At 39.8% G+C, this 24067-nt stretch overlaps 1 protein-coding gene across 1 annotated transcript in view; it reads left to right on the forward strand.

The window, feature by feature from the left end:
- The first annotated feature begins 5041 nt into the window (after window positions 1-5041).
- Window positions 5042-24067, forward strand: part of SLC16A10 (solute carrier family 16 member 10) — a 104138-nt gene continuing 85112 nt past the window's right edge. The window contains exon 1 of the mRNA XM_032484706.1: window positions 5042-5595. Within this exon, the coding sequence (XP_032340597.1) occupies window positions 5259-5595 (337 nt within the window). The 5' untranslated portion in view covers window positions 5042-5258. The remainder of the gene's footprint in view (window positions 5596-24067) is intronic.

The raw sequence follows: 24067 nt of genomic DNA on the forward strand, positions 1-24067 counted from the left end.
CAGCCTCTGGTCATTATCCCACTTCATCTCCTCAACAGTCCTGGGGCCCTGGGTCAGCAGCTTGTGAAGTGTCGAGCCAGGACTTGAGTTCAAACCTCCTCCGCCCAAAACCCTGTTAAATTCCATTGTACCACGTAGAAAGGGACTATTCTTACCAAATTTAAATGATCAAATATGTTTTTCCTTCTTGTGACAGTAAATTTAATTCCATTCAATATACTTCAACAAACATTAGCAGAGCCCATGCCAGTGGTGGGACACTGCAGTTGACAAACCTGTGCTGTGCTTTGGGGACACTTGGTGTAGATGGACAAAGCATGGGGAGCCAGAGGCCACCAATAGGATGCACCCTTACAATTTGGGATAGGGGTGGACAGTGTTACCCTCTGCAAATGAAGCTGATTAAGTATCTAATCCACAGTTCTCATTTCAGAATATTTGCAAAGGCAATGCTGCTAAAGAATGGGTTTCCCCAAACCTCTTTAGTGATACTAAAATATATCTGAGATAAACTGTAGTATGACTGAGTTAATGCTGTTGGAATGGAAGGATGGAGTGTGGGGTGGGTGGATTGGGGTTAGACGTTGAGGAATTGTGTTTGGGTCTCCAACAGTGACATGCAGAGAGGCAAGTGACTGAGCCAAGGTCACACAGATGGTAAAGTGACAGAAGCTCATCTTCTGATTACAAGAGCTCTTGCTTCCATAGCCTGTGTCTTCTGTTGTAGGGTGTCAGTGTAGCACAGCTTGGAGACATTTTCTACCCAAACACTATTCAATCTTCTCCTTCTCCTTCTCCTTTTTGGTGGGGGTAGATACTTAGGTTTATCTATTTTTTTATTACTTCCGGTGGAGGTACTGGGGATTGAACCCAGGACCTTCTGCATGGTAGGTCCTGGGTTTAATCCCTAGTACTCTCCCCCAAATTCAACCTTCTTAATCTGGTTTAGGATCCCCTACTAGAGGTTAGCAAAGGTTTATGAAACAATCAATAGTATGAAAACTGATGCACAGTATTTTGCTTTTAAAGACACTTTATATGAAAACAAAATACTTCAAGAAAGAAGTCACTGCATTACAAGTTATTGCATTAGAAAAAAAGGAAATGTTGAAGTTACTTTTAATTAGAAATGTAGAATGGGTAAACGTGTACACACAGTGAAAACTTATCCATTAAAGATGCAGGACTGGGTCTAATATCAGCTATAAAATGAAAAGAGTATCTGTATTAGGCTGGTGTTCATTGTCTTAATCTAGTAGAGCATATGCTTTACTGTCAAACTTAGACCAAAGTAAAAATAAAAATGTAATCGTTTTTACTGTGTTAGCAATAACCAGTTAGAAGTTCTCATGGAAAAAAAAAATCATTCACAAAAGTAGTGACAACAATTTCAGCAGCAACAAGAACATGAAAGTGAGCTGCCTGAAAATAATCCTGACAAGAGATGTGTGGGATCTACATGAGAAGCATCAACAGCATCAATAAGAAAAACATCAATTTCCCCGTTGGAAATTGTGGCGAATGACTAGCAAGAGACCATTTATAAAAAGGGATATACAGATGATTAATACATATGATCTTTGTCACTTTTAACCAAAGATTTGAAAAATAAACTAATAATGACATTTCATCTTAATCCTCAATTGGCAGGATTTAAAAAGTCGTATTTTTCCATGCTTCCTGAGGTGCACTAACATGGGCATGCTCATGTAGTGCTGATGGGAGTACATATTCATAAAAGTCACTTTAAATTTGATCAGTGTATTCAGTGCTTTAAAATATTCATATGCTTTTTACCAGTAATCTCACATCTAGAAATTTATCCTAAAAATGATCAGAGATGCTGATAAAGATTTGTGTGTAAGGGTGTTTACTGCAGTATTATTTATAATCCTGAAAAGCCTGAAATAAGTTATATGTGCAGTGATAGGAAGTGGTTAAATAAATTATAGGCTATCTCTATAGCTGAATCTTTTATAGCCAGTAAACTTTTTTTGAAGAATATTTAATAATATGGGAAGTTATTTATGACGTGGTGGGTTAAGTGAAAAAACTTCAGGTTACAAAATTGTATATCAATTTGCTAGGGCTGCCATAACAATATCACAGACTGGGTGGCTCAAACAATAGAAATTTATTTCTTGAAGGTCTGGAGGCTGGAAGTCCAAGATCAAGGTGTCAATAGGTTTGTTTGGTTTCTTCTGAGGCCTCTGTCCTTGGCTTGCAGATGGTTGCCTTTCTCCTGTGTCCTCACATGACCTTTCCCTGGCATCTCTCTCTCTCTCTGTGTGTCCTAATCTATTCTTCTTATAAGACCTCCAGTCAGATTGGATAAGGGCCCACTCTAATGCCTTCATTAACTCCTTTTTTTATAGGCCCTATCTCCAAATACAGTCACACTCTAAGGTACTGGGGATTAGGGCTTCAGGATGAATATTTTAAGAGGGGACACAATTCAGTCTACAACATTGTGATTCTGATTTTATTTAAAAATGCAGAGAAAAAAAGACTAGAAGGAAATGTAGTAGATTTGTGGCTTTGTCAGGAATCCTGAAGATTCATAATATATGGTAATTGCTAAATAACTTTGCTCATGTACAAATCTAAGTCACAAGGACTTTTTTGGAGGGGAGGGGGGTGTTAATTTTGTTTTTATTGTGCCTGACAAAATACAGTTATCCAATTGTTCCTCAATTATGTTATTTTAATAAAATAAATTAAATGTAGGTTTAATGGCTGTTTCCTCCTTTTAAAGTAATACTGAGCTCACAGGTTGAACTCCAATTGTTCATCCCATCTGGAGCAGAACTCAAGAGCCCAGAACCTCTGCTAGGAACAAGGGCCTTTGAAGGTGGCCTATGGTAAAGTCTACCAGGCATCCTCATCTCATTAGGTTTCTTTGTTTCATTCCTCATCTTATACGTAGCAATTTTCACTAAAAGTTAAAAGACTCATGTATTTTTTTTGTGATACATATACCATGTTTTATAGGGGAAATATGCAACAATTGTAGTTACAAAATTGATGCTCTATCTTCCATATATATATATATAATTAAAAACTATTAAGGGTTATGAAGTTATTTCAGTGGTACAGTAATAAACTTTAAATTTTTATTGTTTTAATGTAATTTTTATACATATAAAATATATTAAAATTTTATTTAAAAATTTGTTTTTAATGTATAATATAGTATCTGCTGTAATAAGTATTAATTTTATAATTTAACAAATTCATGTTGTTTAAAAAATATTGAATATTTTCCACCTGAAAATATAGGACCAACTTGATGTGCTCAATTTCATGCTTTGTGCTTTGTGATTCTCAAAATTTTTTTGCGTTCGATTCAATTTGGTTCAACAAATACTTGTTCTGTACCTACACTATGCATGGTACTATGGTTCAGCTCTATGAGACATCATCTGACCTGTCTGAAAGTTCTTACTCTAATTAAGGAGATTGAAAACCACTCTACTGACTGAGAAAACTGTTATAAATAACATGGAAGTCTGGAGGAAAATTGATAAAGGTGACTTCATTTTAGAGTTAAGCCCTGAAGATAGAGTAAGAATTCACCATTCAGAAAAGGGGAAAGGAGGATAGGCAAGAGTGTATTTATTCCTCCCTTATTTATGTACTTGATTATTTACTTAGATCACTATTGACTCATGGATATTTATGTTATAATTTGTGTTATAATCTGTATTTTTTTTGGATGTGCTTTCTTTGCTCAATAAAACATTGTGGACAATTTTCAATGTTCACAGAGGTGAACAACATAACTTTTAGTGGTTATATAGTACATATTTAATCAATTCTCTACTGATGCACATTTTTGCTTCCACTTTTTCTTTATTTCCAACAATGCTGGAATAACATCCTTGCACATTTATTTTTGTGCACATGTGTGACTATTCCTTAGTTTACCACTGAAACCTCATCTCTAAGACGTATTATACTTGAGCTTTGTTCCTTGTACCTCAAGCACATCCTGCTTTCCCTTAGCTAACACTGTTTTCTCCACCTAGAATGCTCTTCCCTTATCTTTGCTCACTGAAGTTGCCTGTATGATTCAGGGCTCGGCTCAAAGGCTATTTGCTATAGAACCTCTTCTCTAGTGTTTTGAAGAGAATTTAATGGTTTTATCCCACTTCTCTTTGTTGTACATGTATTATAACACATCATCTGAGCCTCCTATTTTAGACCAGGACTTCTTCCTACTAGTTTTTGAACAGGTAGAGGCAGAAATGAGATCAATCATACTCATTTGTGTACTCCATCATAAAGTAACTAGCTATTTTGACTTTGAAGTGAAGAATGAGTAACTGAGAAATTAAGAATTGTGCTCAATATTGCATAGCTAGTTACTCTTCCTTTCTTTTACATACATTGTTGGTCCATGCTTAGGGGAGACAAAGGAGTTGAATACAGGTGTTAGTTTTTGTTTCAAGTGCAAACAACTGTGCTATAGTTTAAAAGAAATGTTTTCTAGCTGTCAAAAATGTTATTTGAAGACTTCGGTGCAAAATGAGCCTCTTCAATATGCCAGATACTCATAGGAAACTGTGTATGAATTCAGGAGAAATGAAGTAATTAAATAAGGCCTCTGATCTTTCCAACTTCCTTTTTAAGTAAGCAGGTGGCACAACCTACCTTATATATTATAATCAGTAATAAGAGGTGAATGCCAAAAACCAAACCAAACCAAACCAAACCAGAGACAATGTTAGTTTGGCTGTGACGCTGTGTCAGTGAGCTGAGGTTAAAGAAGGCCCCCTACTGCGGTCCTGATGACCACCTAGTCTGCACCTAGGACACGCTCCCTGTCCGTTAACACCTTGAGGCCCGGTGACCTACACAACTGTGACCCCCACTGCGTAGGAGGCGGCCCGCTGCAGGCGCGCGCGTAAAATCCGTCACCTGGGTCCGCACGCCGCGGGCGGGGGGCGGGCCCCCTGCGCTCTTCCGAAGCCCAATCATCTGGAGATTCCGGGGCAGGTCCTGCCACCGGCCACGCCCCCAGGCGGCGGGGCCGGGGGCGTCTTTAAGAGCTGGCTGCCCGGCCGCCTGCTCAGTCCGGGTGCGTGACTGGGAAGCCGAAGTCCTATCTTTGCGTCGCCCGCCAGCCCGCCAGGGGCTCCACCGCCCTCACTTCGGCCTCGCTAGCCCGCCTGCCCCGCTCGGCGGCTCCTCCGCCAGCAGGCGGGGAACTCACGCCCCTCGCGCTCCCCCGGCGCCCGAGGGGGCCGCCTCGGGCCATGGTGCCCTCCCAGGAGGATCCCGCCGCCGCGCGGGGGACGAGCGAGGCGCAGCCGCCCGGCCCGGCGCCCCTTGGGGCCGCTCCGCTGCCCGGCCTGGGACCCTCGGACAGCCCCGAGGCGACGGCGGCCGAGAAGGTGGAAGTAGAGCTGGCGGGGCCGGCGGGCGCCGAGCCCCCCGAGCCCCCTGAGGGCGGCTGGGGCTGGCTCGTGATGCTGGCGGCCATGTGGTGCAACGGGTCGGTATTCGGCATCCAGAACGCCTGCGGGGTGCTCTTCGTGTCTATGCTGAAGACCTTCGGGTCCAAGGACGATGACAAAATGGTCTTCAAGACAGGTGAGGAGCAGCACCGGCTGCCGGCAGCCCCGGGGGGCGAGCGCGAGGACCCCAGCGCATCCCGCGTGTGGAGTGCGCGTTGGCGCCGCGGCTTGCGCCTCGGTGGCTCCAGTGTGTGCTGGAGGGTGTGAGGGGTGGGTCTGTCCAATGGCAAAAGGAGCTTGCAGCTCCCGGGGCCTTGGTGCGCCTGTCTTTGTATTGAATCCTTATGTAGCGACTGGATTTGGAAGGAAGTCGGAAAACTTATTTGCCTACATTTTCCTGCTTTCCTCTCTGCAGAATAGGTGCTAAGAGTCTACGGTAGACTTTGTCTTGATTTTTGAAAACAAACGGAACCTTCTGAACCCAATTACACGCTCTGTCATTTTTACGGTCTCTTTCGTGACCATGACGGTTGGGTTTTTGTTCATCTGTCCCCGGCGCTGCAGAGGGTTGTATATACTGGGGGGAGGCAGGTTTGGCAAGATGAAAGAGACGTATTCCAAGGTCACGGGGAGTTCCGAAGGGAGCCCTGCAGCAGCCACAGTTTCGTGGGTTTTTTGAGGGGGGTGGGGAGTGGAGTGAGGGTCTCACCCTGCGAGATATAGGAAACATAGGAGGCAGCCAGATCAGGATCTGGGAAGAGCAAGGTGAAGGGTTGCCCTTTCCTGTTGTGTGTTTTTTTTTTTGGTCATAATTAACCATATACCAAACTAGATGAAAAAGGTGCAGACTCAACATTTTTTTTCCCCTGTAGAGGGCCATTACCTGATCTCTTGACTGATTAGGCAAAAAACAAGACCTTCTGCATGACTTTTTTATATACGTTATTTCACCTCATCCTGCAAGGCAGGCATTGTCCACCCCATTTAGGTGAGAAAAGTGAAGCTTGGTGAAATAATGCATCTTAGTGAGCCCAGAATGGAGATGGAACACACATCTTATGTCTTAAAGGGATAAATGATTTCCAATACTAAATCAGGCTCCCTCCCTACCGTTTGGGGAACTTTATAAAATAGTCTTTTTTTTTTTTTAAACTTTGATTTTCAAGTTTTTTACGAGTGAATTTTTCCTTAGGTTTTTTAGTGTGCATACAAGGTATATGCAAGACTGTCATAACAAATTCTAAGGGAGCGGTAAGGTTGAGAGTTTTAAAGCCTTAGGTATAAATAGTATTTATTATATGTATATTGTGCAACTTGCTTTTCTTCTCTTCTGCATTATGTTTGTGACTTTATCCCCTTAGTACCTCAATTTGAGCTGATAACATAAATTCTTTGCATTTTAACTCCATTCTCTGTTGTAAGAATATATTATACTTTATGCATTCTTCCTTTAGTAAACATTTAGATTACTTCTAGATTTACTATAGACAGTGCTGCCATGCATATTCTTATATTGTCTCCTTGCTGAAGTGAATCAGGTACCATATTTAACCTGGAATTTCTGTTCCTTAAATAGCTCTTGAAGCTGTTGTGTTATGCAGGTCACAGGGCTAGGTACAGAAGTGTTCAAAATGTAATACCATGTATTTCCTTGGAAGACAGGCATTGTGAAGTTTAGCAGGATAGATATGCATATGCAGTAGTGAACAAAAATAATTTTGTGCATTTAGAATATTCTTGCCCAGGATTACAGATTTTAATGTAGTCAAAACTCCAAGATAGAACAGTCTTGTTTACCACTGGTTTGGCAAACTCAGGTGAGTAGGTTCATCGGTGTCTATGGAGGTTTTCTTTTCTTTCTTTCTTTTTTTTTCTCTCCTTCCTTCATAACGTTTTTTGAGAGAGAGAGAGTGAGCAACTGCTAGAGAGAGACTATAACTTTGCCAGGGGTCAGAGTTTTGCAGTGTGGATGCCTCTGCCTTCCTCCTGTCCCCCAAATTCCCATTGATTACAATATCCCAATTCTGGGTAGCTGCAGGGCAAGGGAGGCCACAGGGACCTCCTCTCTTGAGCTTTTTGAAAACTCTAAACATATTTTCAGCTTTGAATATCTTTCTCCATTTACTCAGTTAAATCCTTTGCAGCTTTCAGTCATATTTATATATGTGTGGGTGTGTATCATATAAACAACTATACAGGTGTGCCAGTTAAACATTGAAGATCTTTGTGCTTGTCTGCGTGACTGCCATGTATAGTTGTGCCCTTGCACAAAGATGCACAACTCAGGTAAATGGTGACTGAAAACCAGCCTGCACTCTGCGTGCCCGTTATCTAATTCCTGCAAAGGGGCCCTGTGCACTTGTAGTGACCATGTGTAACACAGCAGCTGGATGGAACAACAGCCTGAACAACAGTCGATATGTGAAACATGTACAGCAGATAAATTTTAAGCTTTGAGGAAGAAAACAGATTTAACCTCACCTGTGAAAAAATGGTGATAGGATAGTCTTTAAAGCCAGTTAATGTTGAGATTTCTCGCTCTCCTCCACTGCTTTCTGTTTCTCCCTCCCTCTATCCTTCCCTTCCTCCCTTCCTTTCTCCCTTCTTCCCCCTCCTTTCCTCTCTCCCCACTCTTTTGCTGTCTCACACACAGGTGTTTCACATAAACTACATCCTCTACAACAGACATTGAAGTATTGGAGAATACCTGCTTTGGAGTTGGACTGTTCATACTTTTCAAATTTTGATATTGTAATGCTGAGTCATCCGTAATCAAACATATGCAAGCTTCAAGTACAATGCAAGGAATATCGCGAATTGTTTTGTTTTGTTTTTTAATTGGGAATTGTTTAAGGCTTTTATTTTCAAAGTTTTGGTCATTTTCTATTATCTTATTCATGTTTGAGAATCTGGGTATTAGAGGACAGTTAATTGTCTCCATGTGTTCATTAGCTTCTTCATAGTGAGTAGCCCAGGGACACACAGGGAGGTGGTGGTGGAAGGGGAGCCTAGACTTCCAAATGGTGGTTCACATTTCTTGAGAACTTCCTATGTGCCAGGCCCAGTGCCAAGCACTTTACATTCATTCCTGTTTAAACCTAACCGCAACTTCATGAGATAGGCTTTATTTAATCTTTCTTTTCAGATGTGGAAACTCAGGCTTATAGAGATTAAGCAGTGGAGCCAGGGTTCAACCTCAGGTTTATCTGAGTCCAGAAGCTAGGTTTTTGGTTGATCGTATTGCATGGGCTAGATAACATTCTGCTAATCCAATGTTCTTTATGTTTGATTAACTCAAGTGTTAGCAATTGATTGAATGCTATACCAATAATTCTGAGGTTAGAAAAGAAGTCTAAAAGATTAGGGTCCCTGCTTATTGGTCTTATTTTGCTGTCAGTAAACAATTGCCAATTGTTAATATTCATTGAAATAGATCTTTGAAGATGTTCATGGAGAAACAAGATCATTTCATAGGGCATTCAAGCAAAAGTTTGGAGTTTGCTTTGAAGAACCAGGCTCCTTTAGACTGATCTGCAGCAGAACAGTTATTTCCAGGCAGAACTGCAGAGGAGTATTCCTCAGTCTTACTTCTCTTTATGTAACTAATGATCCACCCAAAATTTCTCAGGAAAGGGCCTGAAGAAGTTCTTTCACACTAAGATATAAGTGAGTTTACTCAACGTTACTCCTCGTTCATTCTATGAATGTTTAGATACCCTCTGTGCTGGCCACTGGAGGTGGTAACTGAGAGAGACAAGGTCAGCTGTTTCCAAGGAGCTTTTGATCTGCTGTGGGGTGCAAATAAGTAAACAGATAGAATACTTCCCTTTGCAATATACTAGGACTCTAAAAAGGAAATTCCAGCGAATGGTGGAGGCTGGGAAAGGCATTTGATGGCCTCTTTCTCTGTGGTAATAAATCTCACTATGAAATTAAGACTTTGGAAAGAGGAAGCAAGCTGAACTCCAACTTAAGCAGTAGAACCAATGAAAAATGTTGAGTGCATCACAGCTCCGTTATATTATCCTGGCCGCAGATGACATGGCACTGGGAGACATGCCTTGCCCGTACTGCTGTTAGTAAGGTCCATCAGAGGGAGCAAGCTGAGCTTGAGCTGTCTCTTTTCAGATCAGTTTGCATCTGTTCACATGTGCATCCTTCTTGCCTGGGTGGGGGGAAATCAGACACTTTTGGGAAAACTTAAACAGATACTATAGATTAAGTGGAATATTGTTTTCCCTTAGACATTGCAGCTTTGCTTTCACTTTGCTGGTTGTTGGATAATCTGTTTTAGTTCCTAGGTTTCTTTTAGCTTCCTGATGAAGTGCCATGGACACTCTCTGGGATCTTACTAGGGTATTAATCTTGTTTACTTATCTGCTTTCTTCCTGGAAAAAGAAAAAAAATTGTAATGGCATATTGACATTTAAAAAATAACTATTTAAAACAAATATGTCTTCAGAATCAGTATTTAGGATCATTAATAATATTCTTCTGAAGAAAGCATGTCTTTATGGTCCAAAGTCTTGGTCACAAAGACCTCTGCTTCCCAAAATGTGTTCTTTAATAGCCTTTCTTTAAAGTAGGGGCCTGTGGTTAAATAAGTTTTGGAAACACTGCACATTATGTTCCTTTCTTGGATATTTCCAATCAAGGTAATATTTCAAATGTTACAAATCAAGGTATTAAAAGTTAAATAGTTTTAAAGGAAAGTGGGCTATCAAAAAAGGTTCCAAAAGGGAGGCTCTTTGGTTACAATCTTTAATGCAACCCTGCCATTCCTGTATGGAGGCAGATTGCTCTTTAGACAGTTACAATCACAAAGTAGAATTTACAGTAGCATTTAGGGATGAATGCATCTTGCAGCACCTCTCAGTATAGTCTTCCTGGCACCTCTGAAACTTTAAGTCAGATAATTATTCCTGAAGATTTTTTTTTTTTAAAGTTTTGCATCTACAGACTGATAGTCTGCTGTTATTTTCATACTGCAGTTGTATGCTGCACCTGAACTTACAGGAGGTTTTGACTGTAGTTCAGAGCTTGAACTGGTATGTCTGGCTTTTATGCTGAGGGCTTTATTTTTGGTGGGGAAAGCTCCCTGTGTAACTAACCATTCCTGTATCATAGAAAAGTTTTTAGTAGTGGTGCTTTGTCGAGATGGTTACAGTGAACAAATGATCTGGCTCATGGTCCCACACTGTACATCTTTCACTATTAGAAAAATACCTGTTATTTGCACTCAGAGCGAGGTTGCTAAGCTAAGAGAACTCACTTTTGACAGCTGTTAGGATGCCTGAATTTCCTTCATTCTCCTCTGTCTTAAAATATCCAACCTTATATTCCACATGATTCATCTAAACTGCTGCTAAAATAAGCCCTTAAACCACAAAAATGCTTCCAGGATTTTGGGATAATAAAGAAATTAGCATGGTGTGAGCATTTCATATTCCATTTCCAGAATGTGTCTGAATTCAGAGCAAGACTGAAGAGTGTAAATAGAGTATAGTGAGTTCTGATTAACTACAACAATGTGAGTGTTCCTATGGTGCTTTATTGTGGGATTTTTATCAATAAAACTAACTGCTAAAGGAACCAAATCTACCCAAGACAAAAGCCTAGCGAGTTATTTCAGGGAGAGGTTTTGAGATGGCTTCTAGAAGAAAGTGTTCTGGGTGCTCTGGGTGTGATCTGCTGAGTCGTTTTATATGGGTCCCTGTTGAACCCATGTTGCAGTTCCTGGAGGCTTAGTCGCAGGCCAGGTACTTGCATCACTTTTCCTGCCTTTCCTGCCTGTCTCACATGCCAGTGGCTCCAGCCACTTTCTTGGGGTTGTTATTTCCAAATACTCTTCTTTGTATTCAAGTCCCATACTAACTTTCTGGACAGGTCCATTTGGATGCATAGGTGCATCATACTCAACCTAAAATGAACTCATTTTTTAGCCACCCCATATAGTCTTCATCTACCACCAAAACCAACAGCCCACCTGTGGACGGGTGTAGCCTTCTTTCTGAATTCTCAGTGCATACATAGCACCTCTGGCTACTCAGGTCAGAAACCTGGAATCCACCTTAATTTCTTATTTCCCCCCTTTCCCTTCCTACTTTGTTAAGTCAGACGGAGTCCTTTTGGGTTTACCTCCTTAATGCATCATCCGTCAATCCTTCTTTTCCTTTAGTGCTGTGCCTTAATTCATGCCTTCATTACTTTTGGCTTCAGTTATTGTCTTAACCTATTAACTGGTCTGCCTGTCCTCGGTTATACACGTAAGTGATTTTTCTGAAACATTAGACCATATCATTTTTCTGTGTAAAAGCCATCAGTGATAACCCATTAGTTCTAGAAATATGTCCAACTCCTATGAAGGCATTCGAGCCTTCTCACCCTCTCGCCTTGCTTCTCACCTCTCTCTCTGTTCTGGCTCTTACGCTCCAGCCTGCCTGAAGGTCTTGCACTTTCCTAAACCGGTCCTGCTGTCTTCTGCCTCTGTGCCTCTATGTGTGCCACTCCTCTCTTCAGTGTGGTTGTTGGTCCTTAGAAGATTCTGACGAAATGGTTAGCCATTTTATTCCCTTTTATCATGGCTGTGGGGTAAACAGTGCTTTTATGCAACTGTTGTTACCTTTTTTTAAATTGAAGTATAGTTGATTTACAATGTGTTAGTTTCCGGTGTAGAGCAAAGTGATTCAGTTATACATATATATGTGTACATATGTATATTCTTTTATATGTATATTCTTTTCATATTGTTTTCCATTATGGTTTATTACAGGATATTAAATACAGTTCCTTGTGCTATACAGTAGGACATTGTTGTTTATTTTACATTGTTATATTTTTGATGCATATGTGCACATGGAATGTTTTGGGGGTAGCAAGAATTCAGATGGATTATGAATTAAGCTGAGAATGGAAGACAGAGAACCTAATTTCAGCCTATTCTAATCTAGCATTCTGTGAAAGACACTTTTAAGATGACTCATATTTAGGCGATAATTTGCATAGTCCTTTACCATAAAGAAAGAGCTTTCACATACATTACTTCTTTTTATTTTTTAGAGTAGTCCTGTGGTGTGTCATTACCTCCATTTTTAGATAATGAAGCTGTGACGTGCACATTTTTAGGGTTGGGGCACATGATATCAATATTTACATCCATTAAGTTGAATTAAAAAGCGTCTTTTTAGCTGGGTGTAATTTTATCCATATGTTAAAGTTGTCTTGAATTGTAGAACCCTGCCTTTTTCCCCGCCTTGAAACAATTTTCTCTGTACTTACCTGTATGTTGCCTAGAACCTTAATGGTGTCTCCTACCCAAGTTATCAGAAATCCTCTGAAGTTGTTTTTGGAATCAAATTCCATTTAGAGTTATCACAGCTCAACTAGGGATTTGATCTCATATTCAAGTGAAACAAACAAACCTTAACAAAAACAAACAAAACCCCAAACTCCGCTCAAAGAGAGCGCACCACAGCTCTGTGCCCTGGCCTCATCTGGAGCCACCCACGTAGGAACCGTGGGTGTTTTTGTTGGCAGTGATTGAGAAGGGCCAACTCCACCCCTCCTGGGAGCTGCAGGGAAGCGCCACACAGAGCCACCCTCCACCTCTGGGACTGGAATGGTGGAGAAAAGTAGTGCTTTTAGTCAACCGTGGTCCAAATGTGCTAATAAGTTTTCTTCATTAACAGCAAAAGTAACTCCCCGCCTTACACACAGGAACTACAGCTAAGGAACTGTGAAGATGACTTGCCTTATTCCCAAGTTGGAAGTCTTTTTTCGTTTCAGTAGTTTTTAATTACGGGGTACACATGAAATAAAAATTTGAAATAATATTCATGAACCAAAGCAGTGTTTCTAACCCCCTTTGTTCCCTCTTGATAAACATAAAAATCTTGCTGTGCTTGGACACTGTGATACACACCTTCAAGGGTAGTTTACCTTTTGAGTGAGATTCCCCAATAACCAGAAGATAAAGCGATGTGTCTGTATTTACCCACTAGCTAAGATTTTGTCACTTTACTTTTAGTGGTATTATGGAAGTGATTAGGATTCTTTTTTTTGTTTGTTTTTTTAAAATACAAAATTATAATATTGAATATGCTTTTTAAAACTGAACGTGCCTCTCTGGGGCCTTCCTCCTCCAGTCTTCCGACTTGAGAATCACTGACTGAAGTTTTACATTCAATTCAGGGTATGCTTTTCTATCATTAGATGGTTAAGTCTAAGTGAAAGACCCTGGTTAAATTAGTGGATAAAAGTCAGGGAAAGGTGCATTGGTCTGTAGTTCAGCTATTAATAGTTTTTTGTTTTTGCTAAAGAGTAAATTGCATCAAGAGAGTTCAGTATGTGATCTGAAAATCAAAATTTAGTCTTGTGACGAACTTAGATTGGATCCAAAACCCGGTTTTATGAAAGTAGAAGAAAACCACCCACTACTCATTAAGTGGGGATATTTATTGACTTTTCTGGGTAGGTAGGTATGAATGCCAAGTCAGGTGGGTTAGTCTGCTGACTGTTTTTAGTAGTAAAAACCTTTTCATCTTGCTTAATTATCCTTTTTATTAGTTTTGACTTCATGTTCCAATTTCAAATGGCAGCATTTCAGAGGATTCACATTTGTCCATGGTTGTTTAAACAGTGACATTCCACAAAGTTAATTGATGTTTTAGCACAAATAGGGGCAGAAAGTTGTGGTTGTCCTATAGTAATGCAGCACTTGACCTTTAACAGCAATGTCCCCAACTCCAAAGTTACCTCCCAGTGCCGGGTTTTTGGATTTCTTGCTTTCTGTTGGTTTATCTGTAGCTTCTAATTTTTCTATGTTGAACAAGTGTTACTTTTATAATAGCAAAATATTAATATTAAAAATAATTAACCATTAGCATTAGAAATATTAACTTTAATGACTATAATAGTAAACTTGTCCTAAGAATAAGCAGTTTTGTAGGAATAAATGATAGATGTATGGAGTTTTTGTTGTAGGTGTTATATTTTGTCTCCTCAGAGAAAAAATGTTAATTATAGAACAGGCTGGAACTGGTAAAGGGACCTGATTTTAAATAAGATCAGATTATTTGGCCACATTTTGTTTTGGATGAAAATGGAGCTACATAATATCAGATGGACAGTCGTTAAAAGTGAGATCATACAATGCCAATCACACCTGAGCCCTAGCCAGACACTGCCCATTAACTTCTTGTTGATATTTCTCTTTTTGGGGGTAAAGGATGATAGAGGAGCTAGGTCAGAAGAGATAATAGATGAGTATTTGTGTTTGTATGCATAATTGTATGGGAAACATTAAATCCAGAGTGATAATTCATAATCGAAAATCCTCTTGTTTGATAGTACTTGTGTGTTTCTGGTACACAGGCCCCTTGTATGGGGGCAAAGGCAAATAGAATGTTTTCCCACATTTTGCTGCTGGCCACCAGAAATAAAAAAATCTCAAAGACACATTTTGTTGCCACCAGGGGGGAAAAAACTTTGCCTAGTAAAAAAATGTTTACATATTAAATGTTCATTTAAACTAAAAGATTTAAAGTAATGCTTTTACATGGCTTAAATTTTAGATTAGTGTTCTTCATAAAACATGAGCATTTATCATTTCTTTTAATAAACTTGTGTCTTTAAATGATGCTCAGTAGGACAGAAGACTGACTGTTCTCCAGAAATGCTGTGAAATCTTCTTGAATCTAAGTAAAAAGAGAGAAGTTCAGTTTTATTGGTTTGGGATTTGGTTTGTCTTTTTCATACACTCCTGAAGATGTTAGCATTATAAGGAGCCTTTCTGAGAGAATACACTCCTTTTGAACACTTTTCAGCAAATCCAAGGAATATCAAACTTTAACTCTTTTACTTTATTTTTAAAAAGTTTTATTTATTCATTTATTTTTGGGGGGTAATTGGGTATACTTATTTATTTTTGGAGGAGGTACTGGAGATTGAACCTAGGACCTTGTGTACACTAAGAGTGTGCTCTACCACTTGAGCTATACCCTCCTCTCCTTTAAAATTTTTTTTGTGATTTTTTTTAACTTATTTTAATTTTATTATTATTTTTTATTTTGCCTTTTAACAGAAGCACTGGGGATTAACCCAGGACTTTGTGCATGCCAAACATGTGCTCTACCACTAAGCTATACTCCTCATGCCCCTCTTTTACTTTAAATTTATAACTGATGTCATCAGTACAGAGTCACAGTCCGTTATCTGAAACTCTTGGGGCCATTTGTGTTTTGGGATTTTTAAAAAGTAACCTGATTCATACACCTATATTAATACCTCACATTCCCAGTGAGTCTGAGGCAGCACCCTGTAATCAAATACACTGATGTTTCTGCCATAAAATGTATGGCTATTCAGAGCAATCAGAAACCATAAATAGCCGCATGGCAGCTCAGATCCTGTTTTGCTTCCAAGTGAGTATTGATACCATCTTACAAAAAACTTTGGGTTGAGGATTTCAGAATTGGAAATAAGAAATTGTAGGTTTATTTGTGAATATTTTGTTTTTCTGTTTCTCAATGAACAGAATTTTAGGTATGTTTTTCACATATCACATAATGTACCTGCTTCTGTTTTCAATATGTGCAGTGTTCAGCAGCCATGCTGACCTACCCTGGATTACTCAGCCAGGCCTCCTGTGCTGGGTCTTTGAATCATAGGCCGTGTTATGCAATGTAAATGGCGTATCTGTATGCATCTTTGAACAAATTATATTTTTTCCCCTTTTGGATTGCTTCCTTGGGGTATATGTCCAAAAGTGAGATTACCAGTTCAAAGGGAATGAACAACTTTATAACACGTGTCATACATTGCCAGATTGTTCTTTATAGAACTTGAGTCATTTTACTGGGCACCAGCAATATACTGGCTTCCTGAGAAACCTACCAATGTTAGCTTTTATTTTTATTAATATTTGTTAATTTGATAATTGCCAATGGGATTTTTTTTATTTTGGGGGGAGGTAATTAGGTTTTATATATTTGTTTTATTTGAATGGAGGTGCTGGAGATTGAACTAAGCATGCCGTCTATCACTGAGCTATATACCCTCCCTCTCCAATGGTACTTTTAAAAATTAGTTTTAAATCACATTTCCTTGCTTTTAGGGCAGTGCGTTTTCCAGCTTTTGAGCCCTTTAGAAGCAGCAAATGACTTGGGAATGATATCTAAGAGGACACACATCTGTGAATATATTGGAGTAAAACTTGGTTACCACAAGTGGGAACACTGGAAAGGCCTGAGATCATCCTGGGCCTTAGATTCTCATCTGACATACCTTGGCAGGTGGGGCATGCTCTTCTCTTGTTCCTTTTCCTCCACTCTCTCAGCCCAGGTGTCAATGAAGGCCTTTCTTGGGGTTGGGAGAGAGGATGGTAATTTAGCACCTGGAGACTTGGCCTCGAGGAGTTAGTGACTCCTTCAGGTGACATCTCATCTGCAAGAGCAGCCCTGTCTCATGCTCTCTGTGCTGTCGCCTTGCCTCAGCCTCCCTTGGACCCCGCTAATTTTGAAATAGCTTTAATTAATTAATTTGGTTGTATGTGTTTACAATTATTATTTGTGCTCTTATTTATTTTTAAAAGTGATACAGATATCATTTGAGCACGAACTGTACTAGGAGCCATGCACAAACAGGAATTTGACTTATTCCATACTCTTGAGGTTATGAGAAGAGAGGAAATGCTATGTACATAAATAACTCGAAGGCAGTGTGCCAGCCATGTTAAATGCAGTGTAAACAAGGTATCAGATTTTAGAGGAAGGCAAAATGACTTCTGACTGAGCTGATCAGGGAAAGCTTTCTGGAGGTAGCTTTAGAGTTAGGTTTTAAAGGATTGGTAGATTTTCCTCAGCAGATTTAACAGAAAAAGATATTCCAAGGCCTGGGTAGGGGCCAGGATGCAGTCTAATAACGAATGTGTTAACCATACTGCACTGTGTATTTTATAGTGTTTTATCTCTCCAGGAATCCTGTGGTATAACTGCTGTTATGACCCTCACGTTTTAGGTGGGCAACTGAGGCTAGAAAGTAGTGGAGCTGGGTTTGAACCTAAGTCTCTGGTATCACGATTCTTTATACTCGACTACACACTGGGCTCATTAAGTGCATGACAAGGAGTTTGATTTAGCTAGAGCCCAGAATATGTAGAGGAAAGTCCCAGAAGATAAGGCTGGGAAAGGAATGGTGGAGCTGGGGAATGGAAGGTTTGAGTGCCGAGTGAAGAAATGTGGATGTGATTTAATAGACAGGCAATGGGGAGATATCAGGGGTTTCTGAAGGGTGCCTTGAAAGGTTGTGACCGGGTTGCAGAGGGAAAGAAGTAGGAGGAACACCAATTCCAGAGTTCTTGGCTGGGAGCCGGGGTGGATTTGAGGTGCAGCAGTGGAAGCGGGCAGAAAGGGGCAGATGTGAGACATTTCAAAGGACAGACTGAGAGAAGTCTGGGAAATGATGGATGTGGACAGTAACACGGAAACAGAGATGATGCCTGTGTCTGGAGACTGCATCTAAATAGTTTTTGAACTGGGAGCCCCACATTTTCATTTTGTACTGGGCCTTACAAATGATGTAGACAGTCCTGGATGGTGCCATTGACAGGGCCAGGGGCATGTGGAGGAAGAGGTGACAGGGAAAGGCTGACTCAGATGCTAGACATGTGAACGTTAAATGCCAGCAGGACATCAGGGAATGATGTCAAGTAGATAACTGGGCATGTGAACTGGGAGCCTTTGAGTGATGCTGAGGCCGGAGGTGGACCACGCTTTGGAAGAGCCCTTGTCTCTAAGAAGAATGTGGTGTAATAATAGAAACTGAGAAATTCTGTCTCAAGAAGCCCCAGGGGCTGCTCCTAGGAAGCTTAGTTGGTTTCTATTGAAATCACCTTATTTAAAAGTAACAAAACTTCATTCTTAAAAAAAAAAAAAAAACTTCCCAGCATTTAGATTTCTCTAATTCAGATTTGCAGCTTTCCAAAAGTCAGATTGTATTTTTTACTATCATTGTCTTAAGTATGTCCAAAACTTAGTCCTAAGACTTATTTTTTTTTTCCTTTTAGTTTACATGACCTTTGAGACTGTTGGTATTTACTCTTGCATTCATGATGTAATTAAGCCAGTGTATAAATCTTACTTTAAAGATTTTCTAGACCAGGAGCCTGTGAGAATGGCTTAGAATTTTTTCAATTAATTTATATATTTCTCATTTAAATGTAAAGTATTGACAGTGGTGAAAAACTTGTTCAACAGGAAGATGTTATCTTATAGATCAGCTTTCACAGAGTTTAGGAACTGAGTCAGCTACTTGACTCACAATTCGTAATGAAAACAGCTCTTTTAGGTGTAGGCCCACTCTTTAAAAGCATTTTCTAGGAAAGCTACTAGAAAACCAGAATAAATGAAATGAAGTTCTCTGTTGACTAGGACTAGGATGGAATATTATACAGTTCCTTAAGAAACAGGACTTGACTGTGGCACATTCACTCCAGGCATCTGAGGTTTGATGGAAAGGAGGAGGTGTCATCTTGTGGTGCTCGCTGGCCAGGAGTGGAGTCAGTCCTAATTCAGATAAAAGCTGACGGCCTGGCTTCAAAAAAAGCCACTTGCAGTTTTGCTTTACCCGGGTTTCCTGGTGCACAGCGTAGCGGTAAGACTCCGGTAAGACAGTGGAACGTCACAGTGGTTTGGATGCACAGAGCACCGCAGAGATGTCAGACACTCTTGTTACTGAGTAGGTTGGCACACTGCCTAAATGTGGGCATGTGTGTTGACTCACGTGCTGTGCTGTAATCTCTCAGAATTCAGGTCCTGAATTGCTCTCTTGTGATTGAAACCCAGCTGAAGATGCTGGAAGTGCAGTGACCCTGGAGGAAGAACCAGTAAAAGCAGGGGGTGGATGAAAGGGAACTGATGGTTGTGCAAGAAGAGGGAGGGTATCTGCCTTATTTTGTAAGCCAGTACACCCCTACCCTTCCAGTAACCCTTTCGTCTTTCCATACCATTTGGCTTCTTTACAAGGTCTGTATTAAAGCGCCTGTCAGGGTTTGAGGCACTGTCTTGACCACGCCTGGCTGCTGTTGTGCTTGTTGAGATGAACTGAGGCCCTGGCTTGCTGACAAGTGAACTTGATATTCAGTAATTCTGGGGAGGGGGAGGCAAAGGGAAGTCAAACTAAAGCATTTTTCCCTCAAGAGTTTGGGAAACAGAAGTCATATAGCCTTTTAAATCCCGTGTCAACACACCAGACGGATATGCTAATTTCCAAGTTCAGGAATCACAAAAAAGCAATGTATGTTTTTTAGTATTGACTTCAAAATACACAGTTTTCTATAACTTAGTGTTCATTTGTTAAGTTTGTGCTATTGTAATTAGTTTTGTCTATGTGATAGTTGTTTTCTGTAACTTTGATTAGGAAACAGATATTGAGCTACTTAAATCAAAAGGCAGACTGTAACTCTTTTTGGAAAAAAAAATCAAGTAAAAGTAATGCTTAATCCAATTAATCTGTCTTCTTCCTCTAATTCATCATGATGACTTCAGGTGTCTGGTGGCAACTGAGAATGGATTATGGAAGAATGTCAAGGCAATATAATCCCTATTATTTATGGTCATTTAAGAAGATAAATTAATCATTGGTGACTAATCTTTGGATAATTACTCTGGTTAGCTGGAAATCTTCTTAGTTTTTTGGAAAGCAAGTCAGTGAGTCAGTAGAACTGTCAAAATCGATCTTTTCTAAGACTAATAATAAGTGAATGGAAACTAGTTGCCTTCAAGCTTTTCTCCCCTGCATTATAGCATGATTATTCTATAACTCTGGAAACTGTATGTACAACCACAGGGAACATACATTAATACACCATCTTGTGGTTTTCAGGTAGGCATTCATAACTCATCTCAGTGAAAGATTAAAAAGCTATCTTAACAGGTAAAGGCTTGTGACCTGTGTATATGTTTCTGGTTATTAGAATTAGGCAAGTTGATAACATTATAAAATTTGTTTAAATATAGACTGTTTAGGAAGTGAATCTTCCCGTGACAGCAGTTCCATTTATTTATGCATTAAATAAATAAATATTTTGAAGGAGTCAACATTAAGTACTGTTTACTAGGTGCTAGGGCTCGGGTGGGAATAAAGAAAAATGTATATTTCAATTCCAAGGAATAAAAAGAGGAGGAATATAGGGGAGGGTATAGCTCAGTGGTAGAGCACGTGCTTAGCATGCATGAGGTCTGGGGTTCAACCTCCAGTACCTCCATGTAAAAAAAAATAAATAAACTTAATTACCCCCCCCCCCCAAAAAAAGTTAAAAAAGAGGAAGTCCTTGTCCTGTATTTTCCACATAGGTACAGTGTCTCAAAGGCAGAGCAGTGTTCTCGCCTTTTGGAGTTAGAGGTCTTCCTTCATTCAGGAGTTTTCCTTATTTGAGAGTAAATGAGCAGGTGGAATCCGTGACATACTACCTAATTATCATAGTCAAAGTACTACTCTGTTGATGATAACAGAATTCACTCTTTTACGTTGTAAATTGTTGCCTTGATAAGGCTTCTGGAAATAAAACAGAATTCTATGTATTGTTTCCAGTCAGTTGAGAAGGAGTTGCATCATTATGAGAAACACAAGACTCTGTATAGGATTGAATTACCCTGGAACTACAATATGAATTAGGACTATGGAAAACAAATGCAGACTCAGAAATCTTAACTAGGATGCACTTTAGAAGACTCACTTTAATTAACTTCCAGAAGTCAACTTTATTGAGGGGTAATTTACAAATGATAAAATTCACTAATTTTAGGTTTACAATAATAGAGTTCTGACAAACGCATACAGCCACATAACCACCATCACAATCGGTATAGAGCCTTCTGCCACCCCCACGTTCCCATGTGCCCCTTTGCAGTCAGTCTTCCCCTACACTTCTGCCCCTGACAACCATTGATCTGCTTTCTGTCACTGTAGGTTTGGTTTTTCTAAGATTTTCTATGAATGGAATCACACAGTATGCCTTCTTTCATGTCTAGCTTTCGCTCACATGCTGCTTTTTAGATGCACCTGTGTTGTTGCACGTACAGTTGGTCCTCCCTATTCATGGGTTCAACCAACCACAGATAAAAAATATTTGGGAAAAAATTCTAGTAAGGTTCAAAAAAACAAAACTTGAATTTAACACGTTCCAGCAACTATTTACCTAGCCTTTACTTTGTATTCACAACTATTTACGTAGCATTTACATTAGGCATTATAAGTAACCCAGAGATGATTTAAAGTATGTATACAACAGGATGTACATAAATTATATGCAAATACTGTCATTTTATATAAAGGACTTGAACATCTGCAAATTTTGGTATTTGCTGGGGTCCTGGAACAACCCCTCTAAGATACTGAGGGATGACTGTGTTAGTAGTTCATTTTTTTTTTTTAGTGTATGCGCTGCCGAAATGAGCACAGTTCATTCTTTTTTTTATTGCTGAGTAGTATTCCATTGTATGTCTATGCTACAATTTTTTAACCATTCACAGGTTGATGGACATTTGGGTGGTTTCCAGTTTTTGCCTGCTGTGAATAGTGCTGCTACAAACATTTGTGTGAAGGTCTTTGTAGGGACATATTTTGGTGTTTCTTGTGTACCTTATTCCTTATTTTAATTTTATCCTATATGCTTATTTGTATTTTAAATTTTAACAGGAAGATAATACTATGTTTCATTTTTTTTTTTAAGTCAAAAGAAATCGTGACCGAATAAGAAGGTGAAGTAGTGAGAGAAAAACCTGGAGAGACAGGTTTTTGACTTGGGTGATTTTGGGTGAATGGTGGTCCTGCCAGTCAAGACAGTTGAATATGGCTAAGATTTTCTATTTTTAAAAAAGATTGAAGAGGACCCATTGAAATGAGTCAATGGGAAGTCACTGATGATGTCGGCCAGTGTACACTCGTTGGCCTGGGTGTGCAGGGAGTAGGGCCTGACTGTAGTCTGTGGAGCAGTGAATGGGAGGTAGGGATTGGGGAAATGAGGAAGGGGAGATAGAGGGTGGGAGCTAGAGGAGGGTTAGGGTTGGGATGGGTAACAATTTTTTAAACATGGGAGTAGCTTGAGGACCAGGAGCCTCTAGAGAGGGAGAAGGTAAAGTTACCAGTGGTTAATGGATGGGATAGGGTTCATGAGGAGGGCAGAGATGAGGAATCCAGAGCCCAGCTGGAGGGGTGGGGATGTTATTTGCCAGAGATGCCAGCTACTCAGGACCTGGAGAAAGGAAAGTAAGAACCAGAGGAAGTGGAGGTGGGGCTGGTGGGGGTGGGGAAGCCAGGGGGCCTTTGCTTTCCCTGAGGAGAGGATGTTGCGTACTAAGCGCAGCATGTGGGATTGAGTAGCAGATGAGAAAACGGCAAAGGTTTGGGAGCTGATTAGTGGTAAGGAAAGGGACTGATAACAGTTCTGAGAACTGAACCAAGATTGAAAACCATGAATTTGTAGTGAAACCCATTTTTCTAAGGTTGTGGCTTTTCTCCCCCCACCCCACAAGCTGTACTCTACAGGCTACAGGAGCAGGGAAGGTAAGCTGAACAGTTCAGTAAAGTTAGAAGAGAATCAAAGCATGGTAACTCCACGTTTTCTGTCTGGTTTCAGCTGTCTGCTGCCAGCTTCCTCTTCTCTTCACCTCTTCTGCACCATTCTGAGACCTGGAAGTACTCATGGGTTTTAAGTCTTTGGTGAAGCCAATTAAACATTTAACAACCGAATGCAATTTTTAAATGCTATTTTTTATTTTTAGTAAAATATATATATCATAAAATCTACCATTTTTACCATTTTTAAGTGTACACTTTGGTGGCATTAAGTACGTTCCCAATGTTGTGCACCCATCACCACTATACTACAATTTTAATTTGAAGCATGACTTTGTCATCTCTTTTCCTCCTTTGTATCACTCCTGATTTATAAACTAGCATAAGTCTTTTGCTGGGTAGACTATTTGTATTTTTGAAATTGAGGAGTATATACTGAGCTTAACTTTGGCAGGTGCTATGCGAGGCACAAATTGTGGCTTTAGCTTTCTTGCTACTTAGTAGTAATTATTTGTTAATGTCTGTCTTCTTTACTAGATGTATAAGGTCTCTGAGTGCAGGGGCTATCTCTGCCTACTTTGTTTACAACTGTATCTGTGTTGCCCAGCATAGTGCTTGGCAAGTAGCAGGTGTTCAGTGAAGGTTTTGAACAAATGAAAGTCCTTCACTGAGAGAATTTGTTTCTTTAATAAGTTCTTTCTGAATGCTGCATATGAAGTAGGCAAAACTTGTATTCACACATTAATGCAGATTATACAGCATGGCACATTCCAGTGTCTGGTTAATGAGTAGAAATCAAAAAGGGTTTATATTTGCAATTTCACCTGGCAGGGTATTAGAGCAGACTGTGCATTAAACAAATGGTTGTACAGAATTGCCAGCAATAATCCCAAAGTTTGAAGGCTGTAGGTTAATTAGGATAACTTGACAGAAAGTGAGTTAATCAAATTTGAGAGTTGACAGAATGTTCCAATAATTTATGTTGAAACACATTCCAAGTATGTCAGCAGGTAAAAGGAACTTTAGTTGCAGAA

This window comes from Camelus ferus, chromosome 8, assembly GCF_009834535.1.
Source record: "Camelus ferus isolate YT-003-E chromosome 8, BCGSAC_Cfer_1.0, whole genome shotgun sequence".
NCBI classification, from domain to species: Eukaryota; Metazoa; Chordata; class Mammalia; order Artiodactyla; family Camelidae; genus Camelus; species Camelus ferus.